At 35.8% G+C, this 19,086-nt stretch overlaps 1 protein-coding gene across 1 annotated transcript; it reads right to left on the bottom strand.

Annotated features, from left to right (window-relative positions):
* Window positions 1-798: 798 nt before the first annotated feature.
* LOC121412983 (apolipoprotein(a)-like) lies at window positions 799-18,425 on the bottom strand. The gene is made up of 8 exons (XM_041605747.1): window positions 18,320-18,425; window positions 17,893-17,978; window positions 16,795-17,055; window positions 13,110-13,374; window positions 7,821-7,967; window positions 7,364-7,449; window positions 3,884-4,144; window positions 799-1,717 (listed from the first exon to the last, which is right to left on the bottom strand). The coding sequence occupies exons 2-8, from the start codon at window positions 17,951-17,953 to the stop codon at window positions 1,452-1,454; spliced, it is 1,347 nt and encodes a 448-aa protein (XP_041461681.1). The 5' UTR covers window positions 17,954-17,978; window positions 18,320-18,425; the 3' UTR covers window positions 799-1,451.
* Between the last annotated feature and the right edge of the window lie 661 nt (window positions 18,426-19,086).

Here is a 19,086-nt window from a genome sequence, read left to right on the forward strand (position 1 = left end):
TTAGATCCATTTACATGTACATGTAAAGCTTTACACATTTGTATTCTTCTCCCATACGTGTACTGTATCAAAGCAATAGCTTCGATCCAGCCGAGGCATGGCGGCTTGTCATTGTTCAAAACTCACCTTCACCCGACAAAGGAAAATATAATTGGTATAGTGTCGAAAATCTGTCTATCTGACGGTCAATCGGATCTGGCTCGCCCTAACCATTAACCCATCTCTGTGGTCTAGTGGTTAAGGCACCGGCGTTCAAAGCTGGGGGCCCGGGTTCGATTCCCGGCAGAGACATTTTTTCGGCATCACCAATTTTCTAAAGGGTAGATAGCTCTGGGGAACCTTGATTTAAGCTACGCCTACCATTGTTCTCTTCATCCATTTCTTTACAATATATATATGAAATATATATAAACCCACACACTCTTAGTTTATTTTTTGTCTATTTAAAGGGTCTTTTTTATATTCGCGAGGATACGTTGCCATATAGTTGATTGACACACCTGGGGGCCGTTTCATAAAGCTGTTCGTAAGTTAAGAACGACTTTCAGAACGACTGGTGATCCTTTCTTACGCACTAAACCATCGCAAATTAACATTTTGGTATATACCATTTACCACAAGAAATGATCACCAGTCATTCTTAAAGTCGCTCTTAACTTACGAACAACTTTATGAAACGGCCCCTGATCCTACCAATCCGAGTAAATTCTAATAAAAAACCAGCATTCTTTTTTGTGTGTTCCCCATGTTCCCCATTATCCCAGGCTAAAATAACAAAACAAAACTAATATCAAGGTTATGTTTGAAATGATTTAATTGTGTTTTATAGCTTTAACAGATAGATGTGGCGATAAATCAATAGCGAAAGATAAAAAAACCCCCTTCCCTGTAGGGACAGACTCACCTTAATTTAGTTATCAAGAATATTCTATGAAAGTTAAATGGTTTACTGTAACATAAAAAGCATTTTAAGTGTACACTTTCACGATCTGCTACTCATTTAAGATAATGTGTATTTGTTAATATTCAAATCAACTGACATTAGATGAGACGATAAAAAAGCAAATCTGGTAGAGTACTATTTTCATAATAATGTTGTCATAAAGATGCCGGGTAATGTGAAAATACTACGAAAAGTCTGTTCTATGCATAAATACATAATTGTCTAAATAGTCTACAATAAAATTATTGAAAAAATTAAGATGACCCACCATGACTTACAAGGAGACTATGGTAAATATGGTAGCTATGGTAACTAAGGTAATCATAAATAAAACGTGAAAATGGAGTGGCTTCGAAATACCCTATGACTCTAAACTAAACTAAACTTGTTTCAAGAGATGTGCAGAAATGAATATCTATGACCATGATATATTTCCAGAAACACATCCCCACACAACCAGTATCTGATATTTTAAGAAGACAATAAATCTTCATGACTGACTCCCTCATTAGTCTTCATCAAATGCTGGTAACCCGATGTTGCAGTACTCCCAGCGAGTATTAGGGTCGGTTGTGTAGCACCAGGCAAAGTCTTCGCGGTCAGGGTTGCGGCAGTAGTTGTGGTTACCCAGGCCAGCATCAGGGTAGTTATCAGGAGTGCGAGAGTGACCATGGGGACTCTGGGAAGTCCATGCCTGGCATTCGAGTCCGTTCCTTGTGGTAGAGACGTATCCCCGGTAATCGGTGCCACTGGGTTCCTCATAGTACTCAGGATCTGGGTAGAAAGAGAAAAAGGGAGTATGTTTATTCATTGACAGATGGGTCATTCTCGCGAAAGTGTCGCAATTCATGAAAATCACGACTCGACCATCTTTTGGCCCACGTCCCCAAGCAAGACCAACAAAGATAAAAATGTAAAAGGGCTGCACACGGCGTCCACTTTCTGATCAGTGACCAGTAAATCGTTCAGCGGAATGTAAATGCAGATTAAAAATTATTTTGTTAGACACGTGTTAACAGACTTGCTCACATGTTCAAGCCGAAGCCTCACTGGCCACCAGGCACATTGGCCCATATTCTGAAGTCAGGTTTAACTTAGACCATGGTCTAACTCTGTGCTAAAATTATGGGAAGCCAAAAGTGTCAATTTTTTAATGAGGTTCTATGTTTCTTATGTGCTCTTTCCTGCTTCATTGATGGTGAAGACAATCATCTATTTATATTTCCGAGACAATTATGAATGATTGAAGAGCCAAATGAGCTGAAATATGATATCTTAATTGTTAGTGATTTATGTAACGATTGGCTATCCATACTTAAACCACAACTTTAAACCCGAGTTTATGTTAAACCCGACTTCGGAATACGGGCGTCTGTGTTCTAATGGACCTCCGTCCACGTTATTGCTCAAACAAAATGTAGAAAGACCTTGCAAGGTATGATAATGATAGTTTGATCTGTTTAGCTTTATAAATAAAACTATTACTATTTTTCATATCTTGCACAGCGCGTCATACGTTGGTTTCTAAGCGCTTTTTGCAATTACCATTACCCCGGTCATAGGATCTATAATTTCTCCACACATAAAGTGCACTACTTCAATGAAAACCCATTTGCTCACTCCGGTCAAAGACGAGATGAAAATAAAACAAAGGGATCATGATTATCATGATTAAGGGTGCTTTATAAAATAATTAAAGACCATCACAGGCCAAAAATATACTTCAAAAAATGTGGAAATAGCACAATAATGCAAATTAAAAGAAAAATATTGCAGAAAAAATATTTTTTAAGATTATATTTCAATATAACATTTAGAATTTGAACAAAACTCATATTTTAAATATCTATTAGACTGTTAAAAAATAATATGATATAGAGTCTCCTATAAACGAATAAAATTGTGAAGTATCTGGCTAATATTGCTGTCTTAATTTGCCTCTATGTTTCATTAACAGCATTGATTTGGGTAAATTCCATCAGTAACTAATCGCACACTTAACTTGAAGTATAGAGTATGCCTATATTTTCTGTACACATTAACTCCCGCTTCCATAAATGCTAAGATATTATTCAAATGATGTTTCGAGATTGGTTTATGATCAAAGTTGTAACAATATCATATTAAATGTCGACGATATCTTACAATTTATAAATGGACGTATTATAACCTTACTCTTCTGATGCAGGGGATATAACATTTTTGCAGTATGCTAAACGTAGAGATTTGTTATGACCAAAATCTTGTAAGATAAGACTGAGCGCGGAGGATCGGAGCGACCGTGCGAGAAATTTAGCTTTGTTTTAGAATGCAAAATTGGGCAAATTTCAGCACTTTAAGCAATTAAGACTAGCAGTATTAATAATTTGGTTTGAAAAAAAAAATGTTTCTGTCTTGAAAACTTGGGGAGGGGAGGTGATTGTACATGCCACCCCCTGGCCGAAAAGTGTGTGTTTGTGTGTGTGTGGGTGTGTGTGTAGGTGCTGTGGCCGAGTGGTCTAAGGCGCCTGGCTATACATGGAAAGTCCGGAGTTCGATCCCCGGCTGCGGCACCTATGCCTGTGAGCAAGGCGTTTAATCTACAATGCTCTTTTATCCTGCTTTCAAATAAATGGAAATGCTATATGCATTATTGGTAACTAGGTGTGCACTTGTTTTTGTTTAAAAAAAAAAAAAAAAAAAGTGTTGTGTGTGTGTGTGGGGGGGGGGGCTATGCTATATTGTTTTGAAAAAAATATTGTTTCTGTCTTGAAATCTTGGGGAGGGGGAGGTGATTGTACATGCCAGCCCCCTCGACGAAAAGCGTGTGTGTGTGTGTGTCTGTGCGTGTGGGGGGGGGGAGGGTGGCTATATCACCCCATCCCCTTCGATTTTCGCACGTGTATTGAGCCCATTTTTGCGGAAAAGGTGTTCTATGAATAGACATTAACTTTCACTTACCTGTGCATTGTCGACTGAAATCACCAATGGCGCAATATTCCCATCGGCGATCGGGATCAGTAGTGTAACACCATGCAGTGAAGGCCCTGTCAGGGTTTCTGCAGTGGTTGTGGTTTCCAAGGCCTGCATTCGGGTAGTTATCGGGTGTCCTGCTGTGGCCATGAGGGGTCTGAGATGTCCAAGATTGGCATGTTTTACCGCTCAAAGTTACAGATAAATCCCCTCTGTAGTTTGTCCCATTTGGATCATCCGTGCATGCCGCTGTAAAATAACGATAATAATGAAATGAACTACTTGTCTTAAACATGTTAAACATGACAGTGTAAGCGTTTCAGTCAAACAACTGTGGTGCGTCCCACCAAGAAGGAAACCTGTTTTCAGAGATACATTTCACAATCATTAAACATGTTTTTTTGCAAATTTGAGTATCAAATTGATACTCAGTTTTGCATATCCTTCACACATGGCAGATTACAAACAAGAAATACGAGGCATAGGAAACGATTTGCGCATAATCTCGCGTGTGAATCTGAATCCAATCTCATTTCAGCAATCAGTGAGAGAAACTTCACGAAAAAATACAAAAGTTTAAAAGACAAGTCCACCCCCAAAAATTAATTTGAATAAAACAGGAAACAATCAACAAGCATAACACTGAAAATTTCATCAAAATCGGATGTAAAATAAAAAGTTACGGCATCTTTAACTTTCGCTTAAATTCACAAAACATGTAGGCCTATGTGCACATCCTGGCCGGAAGGCAAATTAGGAGAATGATGGCGCCATCCACTCACTATTTTCTTTTGTATTTTATTACATGAAATATTCTTATTTTCTCCTCATTATCAAGTGAAACAAAGATTAATTCCTCCCTAAACATGTGCAATTACTATTTTATGATTTAGCCAAGTTGGCCCTTATTGTCTGTAAAAATAAAATATTGTATGATTAAAAAAAAAAATCATAAAATTGAAAGTGATGGACATCGTCGACTGTCTCATTTGCATGTCACTGAGATGTGCATATAACTGTTTTGTGAAAGTTTAAAATGTCAAAACTTTCTTATTTTACATACGAGTGTGATGACATTGTCAGCATCATGCGAGTTTGATTTTCTCTATTGATTAAAATCCACATTTTTCTGGGGTGGACTTGGCCAATGGTCGAATAAGCGCGGTCTTCGTATCACGAATAGTCTAGCTCTAGACGATTTTAATTCAATGAATTATATTCTCCGTCGTATCGTACTATCCCGTGCGTAAGCTCAAGCCGAGTGAGCGCGCAAATCCGAGAACCTTTCCGCCCGAGATTTTATTTTTTATTTTCTTTTTTTTTTCGGGTGGACAGGTTCTCGGATCGAATCAAGATGGAAAGTGCGCAATACAAATCTGATGTAATGATTGATTGATTCATTTATTTCCACACTTCATAAAAAGAACAATACAGAGTAAAGATGGTATTACAAAACACAGTACAATATATTCCGATGCATAAAGAATATATTGTTCTGTACTACACAAAACAATAAACCAAAATCTGAACAATGCTTAAATCAGATAAAAAGAAAAACACTATATGTAAATGTGGGGGATCATTCAAAAAGTTAAAAAGTGATAACATAATCCCGATTTTTGCAATAAAAGTTTGAGTTTTGCAGAGAAAGACTTAATTGAGGTAACTTAGTCTAGGAAATTAAAGGTTTTGTAGAAAGAAACGTTTTAAGTTTATATTTAAATACATTAAGGGAAAGAGAATTTTTGACAACTTCAGGGAGACTGTTTCAGAATATAGGACCATTATGAATTGACTTTCGGGATGAGGATAAGTTCCCACATGGTAAACGGTAATCAGATTTTCTTCTAATATCATAATTGTGAATATGAGATTTTTTAAAAATAAAGAATCAAAATTTATTGGAAGTAATTTCTTATAGTATAAATACATAAAGATACCAAGATTGTAACTATATAATTCATACACAGGCAATATTTTAAACTTAAGAAAGAGTGGAGCAGTGTGAGCTCTGAAACCAGAATGAGATATCATTCTGATAATTCTTTTTTGTAAAACTAAAGTTCTATCTAATAAAGTTTGAAGACCCCCAAACAACAATTCCATAATTGAGATATGATAAAATGAAAGTGTTATAAAGTATTAAGAGAATATTATGTGGGACAAATTCACGTAATCTATTTAAAACACCTATATTTCTAGAAATGAGGGAGTTTATCTTGTTAACATTACTTTTCCATTTTAAATTATCATCAATGTAAATTCCAAGAAGTTTTACACATTCTTCACCGTTTCTACTTCAGTATCATTAATATATAATTTAGCAGATTTTTTATCTACATCGTTTCTACTGATGATCATAAAATTTGTTTTCTGAATATTCAAAGCTAAATTATTATTAGAGAACCATTCCTGTACTTTATTAAGTTCAATATTCATATTTTGTTGTAAATAATCTATGTCAATGTGATTAAAAATATATTTGTGTCGTCAGCAAACAAAAAACAAACAAATTTTGATAAATTAGAGCAGAGATGAAGATCATTAACATATAAAAGGAAAAGAAGAGGACCGAGGATTGAACCCTGCGGTACGCCTATTGATACTTTCGTGAACGCATAATGACATGAATTATAAAGAACACATTGCTTTGTATTACTTAAATAATTGTGTATCAATTTAAGGGCAATACCTCGTATTCCATAAAAAGATAATTTACTAAGCAATATGTCATGGTTAATACAATCAAACGCCTTTTTAGATCAATGAACACTCCAAACGATATTTCGTTATTCTCATAAGCATTTATAATATCATTTAAATAATCTATCAGAACATGAGACGTACAATGTTTTTTCTCTAAATCCAAATTGTTTTTGATAAAGTATAGCATTTTGGAGAAGTACGATAATAAGGAAATTGGTCTATAACTTGAGAAAACATTCTTTGGACCAGATTTATATACAGGAATAACTTGTGATATTTTACAACTATCAGGAAATATACCTTCTTGAATACATAAATTGAAAATAAAGCATAATGGTTTACATAAAATATGAATTGTCCTTTTTACAACATCATTTTCAACACCATCAATTCCTGGGGCTTTTTCATTCTGTAAATAATTGGCAATGTTAATAATTTCCTTTTCTGTAATTGGTTTGAGATATAAAGAACAAGGCAGGGTGTTTTTCAGGTAAAAACTATAATCAATATTACCTCTTGCAATGTTGTTTCTGATAGTCCAATGTTGGTAAAATATTCGTTAAATGCAAGTGCATTGTCATTTTCATTTCTGATTTCTATTTCATTATTTCTAAAATTAAGATAGGCCTCAAAAAGATTATTATTATCATTATTATTATAAGGGAGGGTGATGGATTTCTGTGTGCGTGTGTATGTGAGAGAATGACAGAGAGCGAGGGGGGGGTGTAGAGTAAGAAGAGAGAGAAAACTGCTAATACTTACGAATGCTAGAAACAACCCCGACAACAGTAGAGAGTGCGAGAAGCAAGAACAGTCGGTCCATGTTTACTTTCGAAGTCAAAGAAGGACTGAAATTAAAACAAAATGCACATTTGTCAAAATCAAAGATTAATAACCGTGGTATATTATTCTGTAGTGGCATATGGAGAAGTATTCCAAGGATTACAAGTAGTCCTTCTCAGCATGTCTAGGCCCACTTTGGATTTGAAAAATTCTTCAGAGGTAAAAATCTCTCTTTTTGAGGCCCATCTGAAGTCAAAATAAAAAAAAGTACAGAAACATGGCAAGACAGAAGGAAGAAATTATATGACATTTTATAAAATCCCAATAAATATTAATCTTAGAGACGCATTGAGACTAATATCATTTTTTAAGGGGCACGACAATATCAAAATCATTTGCTTGTTGTAGAGATTGGTTGAATAGTGAAATCACTTACTCTGCTCGAAAAGATTTGTTGAAGATATGTTGCTCGCCCAGTCTCGCTGTTCTAATGCCTGTCGAATCTTCGATGTGATTCTGGAAAGACAAGATGCCTACATTTATAATGTTTGAATTAGAAGGCGATCCCACACAGTATACCAGGCTAAATTTCATTGGTCCAAGCAGAGACAAAAGTCACCCATATCAGAAACCAATCAAATGTCACCGAGTGTCTCATCGCTTATCTGATTGGTCCAAATTGTCGCCAAGCCTGGCCCATATTTTGAAGGACATGAACATCATCCTCTTGAAACGCAAAGCGAACGTCATGATTGGTTGGGACAAAGAGTGATACCACACTTAATTATAGCCTTCTAATTAAGAAAAAAAAATCCCAGTCCTGGACGCCCCTGGATAAACATGTGCATATCAAGGTACTGATTCATTAAAACCTTGGTCGGTGATTTTCACTGAAAAGCCTGTTCTGAGTCAATATCATTCAGATGCAAAGATTTCAGTTGCTTAAAAAAAACAGACTATTTGTTTCAAGAGATGCATAACAGGCCAGCGAGATGTATATCTGGTTGTTCTGATGGGAAGCTGACCTAGACATATTGATACAATCCTGGCGAGAGATTAGGGGGAGCATTTGATATCGAAATTGCCCCCATTATTGACTTTATTACCCCTCAAAATAAGTTGTGACATTTAAAATGTTCACTCATCCATGAATAAACATATCGATTTTATTTTTGCACAGAATTCTGCCCATAGGTTGATAAACATAACTGCCAAATGACATTGATAAAGACTGTCTTGAAAAAAAAGTTCCACCATATTGAATAAGGGGTCACTTATTCTTAAACATATGCACCCATAGGTACACAATGTCTATGAGAGAAGAAGTCAAAATTTTAACAAAATGAAATGAGGGTTTGTTTCATGGACGGTTTTTGTTACTACTGAGAAGAATTTTTAAAGAAACTTCGCACATTGCTTCAGAGTAACACTATCCAAAAGGCGCGCAAAAAATAATCATTCGATACCGCACAGAGTGGGCCAAGGCCTTAAACTTTCTTCTCATTTGCATAATTTTCGAATATTTTGTGCTCACTGAAGCATTAGACATCGGGATGTTTATAAAAATGAAATAAAATGAACTATGCAAGGAGGTTTGTGACAGATATCCATAGTTAGCAATTGCATTTATTCCAATAACGTAAAAAAGCTGATCACATTTCACATGTTCATTCAAGCGTGAATGTTTAATTAAACGCATTTGAATAATTGAAGCATGTTAATTGGTCATAGACATAACGAAAGAGGATGAGAAAAGATCATGAACATAACAAAAAAGGGTGAAAAAAAATCATGAACATAACGCAGGGGGGGGGGTGGGCGGAATTCTTTTTCAGTCATATTTTCCCCGACCGGCCGCTCGAAGATGATTTTTGGTTTCTTTAAAGGGGTAGTCCTAATAGTCACTATTAGCTTTATTCTTATGAATTCTTGTGTATTTTTTCCTAAAATTTGAACATTCTGGGCAATGTCTGTTATCCTGAAGAAGGTGTGTATGCAGTTCAGTAATTACTTACGAACGCAAAGCGCGAGTAAAAATGAACTGATGGAAGAGGTACCTGTTAAACACTGCATGCAGTTAGCCATGAAGACGTTACATATTTTGAAAATCAAATGATGCAAGCGCGAAGCGCGAGCGAAAAAAAAATCGAGATTTAGATTGAAATTTCTAGATAAAGAATGGAAAATTTTAATCAATCGTGAACAGGATAGCTATATAACTAAGCAATTGATGCGAGCGCGAAGTGCGAGCGAAAAAACGAGATTTAGCTCTAAAAACGGTAAAAAAACTGTATTCATGTTTTGTAAAGTATGAAAAGAATGAATAATAGTGCATCGTCCTACAAGCGGCGAGCCCAAAGGCCAAACAGAAAATTTTTGGTATTGTGATCCGAAACTGGATAATGTTATAAATAGAGATAAAGTTGAGTATCTGAATATCTAGGCATTCTATATAATCTTTTATTATAAAAATCAAAGCGAGTGCGAAGCGCGAGCTTTAACTATTTGATATTCTAATCTGAAAAAAAGAGTCAATTTCAGCTCTATACTTTTTTATTGTGAGGTGGATATGGATCGTTCCTAATGAAGAGCTGACATTTTTTTATTATTATCACATGTCATTTTATCAAAATAAAGACTATCTTCCTATTCCTCTTGCTAAGCGCGAGATCAAACAAAAGGGAAAATTTGATTATTAAATTAATATCTTATTCATCAATGCCTAATGAGGTCGCGAAATCTGATGATATTTTGGCCTGATAACTGGACATTTCTAGCACTTTTGTTATTATAAATAGGATGCATTAGTTAATATATTTTTAACCATTAATGCGAGCCAATTTTTTTTATTCATTTTCATGAAAAGGGGATTTTAAGTATAGTTTGTTGTATAATCAATGACACATACATAACTCGCCAATCAAAATGCGAGCGTGCAGCGCTAGCTGATATGTTTGACAATTAGACCTGAAAAGGGATATTTTGAAAACTTTATGGAATATACGAAAATGATAGGTACCTGATAAATTTGCGAGCGCGAGCAGAAAATGTTAATATTTAGACCATAAAACCGACGTTTTTACAGAGAACGTTTAAAAAATCAATTTTTATATCACACAAAATAATGAAAGCTGGATTTCGATCCGCGGTGAAATATGTTTTGTATATTGACTTCCAAACTTGATAGTTAAAATCCCTATTGAACAAGAAATGAAAGTCACGTAAAAGGCAATGCGAGCGCGAAGCGCGAGCGAAATTTTAAAGTGACATGAAAGTTTTTTTTTTATTTTCCAAGTCTTCCCCTCATCTTATTTTATTCACTCGTCTTCCTCGTCTTCCTTTTTCTCCTCTATTTTCCCTCCTTTTTTTCCTCTCCTTTTTTCCTTTTTTTCTGCTGCGCCAATAGGGGGGGGGGGGGGGTTGGGGGGCCCGGGCCCCCCTGGATCCGCCTAAGTGTGTTTTATATTCAACCGTGAAAATAAGCCAAAAAATTGTCTCGTCTTTTGGAAAGTACCTTTAGAAGCCTTCTGACTATTTTTATGATGAGAATGTGGAATTCGTTCTAATAAAGTGGAATAAAAATCATATTTTGCTTGTGACTTTTGAAAAGTAACATTTTTTTCTTCTGGCGGTGCTCACTGAAGCATGACATGAAATACATCCATAACATTTACTTAGAGGGTAGCCCATAAAATTACCTACACGCTCATGTAAAAATATATTATAAACTCGCATTGGTTCGGAGATTATATTATAATATACGCAACCGGTGTGTGGATCAGTTGGTAGAGCGTCCGTCTCACAACCGGGAGGTCGGGGGTTCAAACTCCGGCCGCGTCAGACCATAAGACGTTAAAAGATGGGAGTTGCTGCTACCCTGTTTGGCGTTCAACGATTGAAGGGATAGAGCCTCGTCGATCTGGCGCTGCACAGTGGCTGCTGGGCCCACGATCAATTGGGCAAAGCAAATTTTCGGAATATGTCATTTTATGTCTATTTCGAACAATAAATAAATGAATAAATTATGGATTATGGATGTTTGTTTAAGGGCGGACTTACTTTTTTGTTGTATATGTATATATATATATATATATATATATATACACACAAATATAAATGTGAGAAAGTGTCATGTACAAAAGCTTCAGAAACTCTTTTATTTCAGATACGTTTTGGAAGATCTATATGTATAAATATATATACGCGCCTACCATTGCTGTCTTCATTCATTTCTTTCGCGCAACATATTGAATAAAAGAGTTGACAAAGCCCTTGTACATGTATAGTTTCTCATATGTACACACACACACACACCCACACCCTTACACACACACCCTCACACATACACACACACACACACACACACACACATATATATATATATATATATATATATATATATATATATGCGCAACAACCTAACGCGACAGGTGCACCTGTCGCGTTATGCTGTTGCGCAATGTATTCATTGCGCGTTTGTATCGTCACTAAATGATGCAACCTGTTTTGGATAATAAAACCATCCCTGAAGAAGGTCTATGACCGAAAATTTGGAAGACTATGTCTCCTCACGGCGTTCTTTTTAAGTCTTCTTTTGTTTCTACATTATGACGCCGACGCAGAACTCATATATACACCCACGCACTCCTAGTGTATTTAAAGGTTCTTTTTTATATTCGCGAGGATACGTTGCCTAGTTGTTTGACACACCTGGGGAGCGTTTCATGAAAGGACTTGTCGGACGTTTTAGCCGACAAGTCCTGTTTTATCCGACAGTTACTATAGTAACAATGCTTCTCAACCAATCAGAATCAAGGAAAGTTGTGAGATCCAACAACTTGTCGGACAAAACTATTGATGAAACACCCCCCTGATCATACTAATATGTGTAAATTTTGATAAAAAAAATATCTGTGAAGTGGAATATAAACGTAGAAAAAACAGCATTCTCTTTTTTGTATTCCCCATGTTCCACATAATCCCAGGCCAAAATGATAATAAAACAAAACTAATATCAAGGTTATATTTGAAATGTTTTAATTGTCTTTTATATCTTCAACAGATAAATGTGGCGATTTAAAATAATTATTAGAAATCAATAGCGATAGATAACAAACTTACTCCGTAGGGACAGGCTCACCTTAATTTCGTTATAAAGAATATTCTATGAAAGTTAACTGGTTTATTGCAGTGTTTAATTCAATTTACAGTATAGGTACTGTTCAATTAGCTCAAGAATTATACTGTAACATAAAGAGCATTTTAAATGTACACTTTCCACGATCTGCTACTCATTATTTGAGATAATGTCTATTTGTTAATATTCAAATCAACTGACACTAGATGAGGCGATAAAAAGCTAAACTGGTAGTGTTTTCATCATAATGTTGTCATAAAGATGCCGAGTAATGTGAAAAGACTACGAAAAATCTGTTCCATGCATAACGACATGATTGTCTAAATAGTCTACAATAAAATTATTGATGAAATTGTAATGACCCACAATGACTTACAAGGAGACTATGGCAAATATGGTAACTAAGGTAAGTATAAATAAAGTGGAAAATGGACTGGCTTCACAATACCCTATGACTCTAAACTTGTTTCAAGAGATTTGCAGAAATGAAAATCTATGACCATGAGATGTTTTCAGAACACACATCCCCACACAACCAGTATCCGGCATTTTAAGAAGACAACAAAACTTCATGACTGATGCCCTCATTAGTCTTCATCAAATGCTGGCAACCCGATGTTGCAGTACTCCCAGCGAGTGCCAGCGTCGGTTGTGTAGCACCAGGCAAAGTCCGAGTTGTCAGGGTTGCGGCAGTAGTTGTGGTTACCCAGGCCAGCATCAGGGTAGTTTTCAGGAGTGCGAGAGTGTCCATGAGGACTCTGGGAAGTCCATGCCTGGCATTCGAGTCCGGTCCTTGTAGTAGAGACGTATCCCCGGTAATCGGTGCCACTGGGTTCCTCATAGTACTCAGGATCTGGGTAGAGTGAGAAAAAGGGAGTATGTTTATTCATTGACCGTAGATGGGTCATTCTCGCGAAGATAAAACGTGTAAAAGGGCTGCGCACGGCGTCCACTTTCAGTGACTAGTAAATCCTTCAATTCAATTCAATTCAATTCTTTATTCAATTTCCATTCAAAACACAATACAAAGTAATATAAAGTAATACAAATTAAGTACAATTTTACAGACGAGCATTCTTACTTCGTAAAACAAAAGAAAAAAAACACAGTATAATATTGAGCATAAATGGAAATGAGGGGGTCCACTAAGCTTATAAAGTGTGGAACCCCCTTGGAAAGGAAGAAAATATAGTCGATTTATATATGCGTATATATATACAAGAAAGAAAAAGGAGAATGAACAATATAAAAATTCTTGACCGGAATGTAAATGCAGATTATAAATGATTTTGTTAAAGACGTGTTAACAGTCTTGCTCACATATTCAAGACCAGGCCTCACTGGCCACCTGGTACATTGGCCCATATTCTGAAGTCAGGTTTAACTTAGACTATGGTCTAACTCTGTGCTAAAATTATGGGAAGCCAAAAGTTTCATTTTTTTTGGAGGTTTTGTTTCTTATGTGCTCTTTCCTGATTGATTGATGGTGAAGACAATCATCTATTTACACTTCCGAGACAATTATGAATGATTTAAGAATCAAATGAACTGAAATATGATACCTCTACTATTAGTAATTAATGTAAAAATTGGCTATCCATACTTAAACCATAATTTTAAACCCGAGTTTAAGTTAAACCGAGCGACCAAATTTTCAAAAGTTGGAAGACAGAATAATGACCAAAAACCATCTTTCAGGGGTGAGTAATTATGGGATAAATGCAGCATCACAGGCCCCAAAATATACTTCCAAAAAGATGGAGATAGCACAATGATGCAAATCAAAAGAAAATATTGCAGGAAAAAAGTTGAATGATTTTGAAGATTATATTTTAATATAACATTTAGAATTTGAACAAAACTCATATTTGAAATATTTATTAGAAAGTTAAAGAATTAATATCATTTTTATCCCCACATAACATTTTTGATGAAATCAGAGTAACACTGCTGAGAACGCAGAAAATCCCAAAATATGCATATAGTATTTTACTTAAACATGTGTTCCAGAAAAACGTATAGTGTTTTGGACTGATCTCCATAATACAGATGAGGCAAATTGGGAGAAAGTTTATGTAAATAATTTCAAGTTCGCTATAATGACACGTGTGCGCTCTATTTATTTCAAGTGATTTCATAAAGCAATCAAAAGGAAGGACTCCCCTAATTTTTCTTTTTGTAACACTGACCCGGAAACCTATTTACATATTTTTATTGAATGTCCTGTTGTGAAACCTATTTGGGATGAAACTATGAAAGGTATTATTAAGGAAACCCCAATAACATGGTTTACAGAATGTTTCAAAATTTGAAAAGATGTTCGGTTATATTGACAAATTCCTTACATATTTGTTTCGTCTATTATATTTGTAAAATTCAGAACCACCAACTTTTGACGGTTATAAACCATATTTGACCTCTAACAAGGTTATTGAATATCGTATTGCCAAGAAAAATAATAAATTTATCAAATAAAACAATTAAAATCTTGTAAGATAAGACTGAGCGCGGAGGATCGGAGCGACCGTTAGAAAAATTTAGCATTTTCTTTTCATGCGAAATTGGGCAAATTTAAAGGTCAAGTTCCGTCAGAAAACTGTTGATTTGAATCAATAGAGAAAAATTGGACAAGCACAATGCTGATAATTTCATCAGAATCGGATGTAAAATAAGAAAGTTATGACATTTCAAAGTTTCGCTTATTTGTTAGAAAATAGTTATATGAACGAGCCAGTTACATCCAAATGAGAGAATCGATGATGTCACTAATTCACTATTTCTTTTGTTTTTTATTGTTGAAATTATACAATGTTTCAATTTTTACAAATTTGACGATTTGGACCTCCTTGTCTGAAGCACAAAATGACGATTAGGACCTCCTTACCTGAAGCACAAAATGTTAAATAACGGAATTTTACGTGTTCAGGGAGGAATGAAACTTCATTTCACATGACAATAACGAGAAAATAAAAAACATTTAATATTTCATTTAATAAAATACAAAAGAAACAGTGAGTGAGTGACGTCATCAGTACCTCATTCGCATACCGATCGAGATGTGCATATAACTATTTTTTGAAATGAAGCAAAACTTTAAAATGCCATAACTTTCTCGTGTTACATCTGATTTTGATGAAATTTTCATGGTTATGCTTGTTTAATTTTTCTATTTTTATTCAAATCAAGTTTTTGTTGAGGTGGACTTGTCCTTTAAGCACTTTGACCGCATTTAAAGATGATTCCACGCATGAACAGTAGTATTAATCATTTCATAATTATTTTGAAAAAAGAAACATAATGGTTAGTTTCGGTCATGTTCGCTCATTTGGTTAACGAGCAAACGATGCAGCCTACTAGTTTATTCTATAATGTACGCAGACCCTATCGCAAATCAAATCAATTCCAGACTCAATAATCTGAATATTCGCCCTCTCAAACTGTAGCTATATTATGAATTTCAGTAGACAAAGTTTTGTAGTACAAGAAATTTTTACTTTCAACATTAAATATGTTAGTTGATTTTGTTTGGATTGTATTAATTGTTCCAAAGGAAAAGGGTCTAGGAACGGAAACTATCATACGTTATCAGGTGACGTTGTACACAGAAATATGCTATGTTCTGCCTGCTTTATCTCAAAGTTTTGGAGAAAAACGAAATGTAACCATTATACCAGTCATAAAGTATTCTACATCAACGTGTAGGTAATCTATTTAGCATTGAGATGACAATCAATCTCGACCTTTTTTACCTTTACGGATATTTCAGTAGGAAAACAAAGATGCCAATGTCTCGAAAACATGGGTGGTTTCGGACCGTTTGCCATAGCAAGAGTTGTGAACATGGATAATTTCAAATGAACAGCGAGACATAAATAGTGAATTAATTGTTATAATATTGACATCAAATTAATGAAATTGAGGAAGAATGTCACACTATTAACAATCTGGTGTGAGATTATTAATAAATTTTAAGATATTCCCGGATTTTTGCAATATTACGCTCGTGAAAATGACTGTTCCCTGTATTGAAGCTGATGAGTGTGTGGACTTTCGGACACTCAAATGCACTCGACTAACCATTATGTTGTTTCTGTCTTGAAAACCTGGGGAGGGGGAGGTGATTATACATGCCACCCCCCTCGCCGAAAAGTAAGTGTTTGTAAGTGTGTGTGTGGTGGCTAAATCACCCCACCCCCTGCGATTTTCGCACGTGTATTGAGCACATTTTTTTGCGGAAATAGTGTTCTATGAATATACATTAATTTTCACTTACCTGTGCATTGTCGACTGAAATCACCAATGGCACAATATTCCCATCGGCGATCGGGATCAGTAGTGTAACACCATGCAGTGAAGGCCCCGTCAGGGTTTCTGCAGTGGTTGTGGTTTCCAAGGCCTGCATCCGGGTAGTTGTCGGGTGTCCTGCTGTGTCCATGAGGGGTCTGAGATGTCCAAGATTGGCATGTTTTACCGCTCAAAGTTACAGATAAATCCCCTCTGTAGTTCGTCCCCTTTGGATCATCCGTGCATGCCGCTATAAAATAACGATAAAATGATACTGAAAAATACAAGAACTACTTGTCTTGAGCATGACAGTGTTAGCATTTCAAACAACTGCGGTTCGTTCTACCAAGAATGAATACCGTTTCAAAGATATTTTTCACAATCATTAAACATGTTTTTGCTATAAATTTGATACTCAAATTTGCAAATCCTTCACGCATGGCAGATTACAAACAAGATATACGAGGCACAGGAAACGATTTGCGTAGAATCTCGCGTGTGAATCTGAATCCAATCTCTTTTAGCCATCAGCGAGAGAAACTTCATGAAGAATACAAAAGAAATATTTAAAAAAAAGTCCACCCCAACAAAAAGTTGATTTGAATAAAACAAAAAAGCATAGCACTGAAAATTTCAACAAAATCGGATGCAAAATAAAAAGTTATGGCATTTTTAGGTTTCGCTTAAATGCACAATTAAGAGGTATGCGCACATCCTGGCCGGTATGAAAACATGGCAAATGAGGAGAATGATGATGCCATCCACTCACTATTTCTTTTGTATTTATTTATATGAATTATTCTTATTTACTCCTCGTTATCTAGAATAGTCTAGCCCTAGACGATTTCAATTTAGTGAATTGTATTCTCCGTCGGATCGTGCTATCTAATGCGTTCGCTGATATACAAATCCCATGTATTATTATCATTATTATATATTATTATTATACTAAAGGGAAGGTGATGGGTTTCTCTGTGTGTGTGTGTGAGAGAAGGAGGGAGAGCGAGGGAGAGAGAGAGGGAGGGAAAGAGAAGGGGGGGGGGTGGGGTGGTTGGAGAAGAAAAGAGAGAAAATTGCTGTTACTTACGAAGGCTAGAAACAAGCCCGACAACAGCAGCGAATGCCAGAAGCAAGAACAGTCGGCCCATGTTCACTTTTGAAGTCAAAGAAGGACTGAAATTAAAACAACATACACATTTGTTAAAATCAAAGATTAATAACCGTGGTATATTATTCTGTAGTGGCAGATGAAGAATTATTCCAAAGATTACAAGTAGTCCTTCTCAACTATTTCTATTTGTTAGGTCTTAGCTCTTGGATGCCTAGGCGCTCAAAATAAAAAAAAGTACAGAAACATGGTCAGACAGAAGGAAGAAAATATATGACATTTTATGAAATCACTAGTAATATTAATCTTAGAGAAGAATTGAGACTCAGACAATGTTAAGGAGCAAGACAATTAATAAACCCTCATTTGCTTCTTGTATAGATGGTTGAATAGTGAATTCACTTACTCTACTCGAAAAGATTTGTTGAAGATCTGTTGTTCGCCCAGTCTCGCAGTTCCAATGCCTGTCGAATCTTCGATGTGATTCTGGAAGGACAGGATGCCTACATTTATAATGTTTGAATTAGAAGGTGACCCCACGTAATATACCGGGCTCAAATTTCATTGGTCGACGCAAAGACTAAGCCACCCATATCAGACACCAATCAAATGTTACCGTGTGTCTAATCGATTGTGTGGTTGGTCCAAATTACCATCCAAGCCCGGCCCATATTTCGAAGGACATGAAAATTATCCTCTTGAAATGCAAAGCAAACGTCGCGATTGGCTGGGACAAAGAGTGAAACCACACCTAATTATATCCTTCTAATGAAGAAAAAAACAAAACAAAACGAAATCCAGTCCTAGACCTCCCTGGTTAAAGAAGTGCATATCAAGGGATTGCTTCATTAAAACCGTGGTCGGTCACTTTCACTGAAAAACTTCTGAGTCAATCATTCAGATGAAGAGATTTTAGTAGATTATAACAAATTAGTCAATGAAAGGACTATTTGTTACAAGAGATGCATACCAGGCCAGCGAGACATATCTGGTTGTTCTGATGGGACGTTGGTCTAGACATCTTTCAGGGAGAGTCTTAAAAGCCAGTGCGTTGTGTGTAAACGTCTCTCCCATGTTTCATAGATGCAGGCTATGTTACAATGGAAAACATTCCGTCCCTCGGATAGGACGTTAAATGGAGGCCCCGTGTAGAGTAGAGTCACCACCTTTGCA

This window comes from Lytechinus variegatus, chromosome 4 (assembly GCF_018143015.1).
Source record: "Lytechinus variegatus isolate NC3 chromosome 4, Lvar_3.0, whole genome shotgun sequence".
NCBI lineage: Eukaryota > Metazoa > Echinodermata > Echinoidea > Temnopleuroida > Toxopneustidae > Lytechinus > Lytechinus variegatus.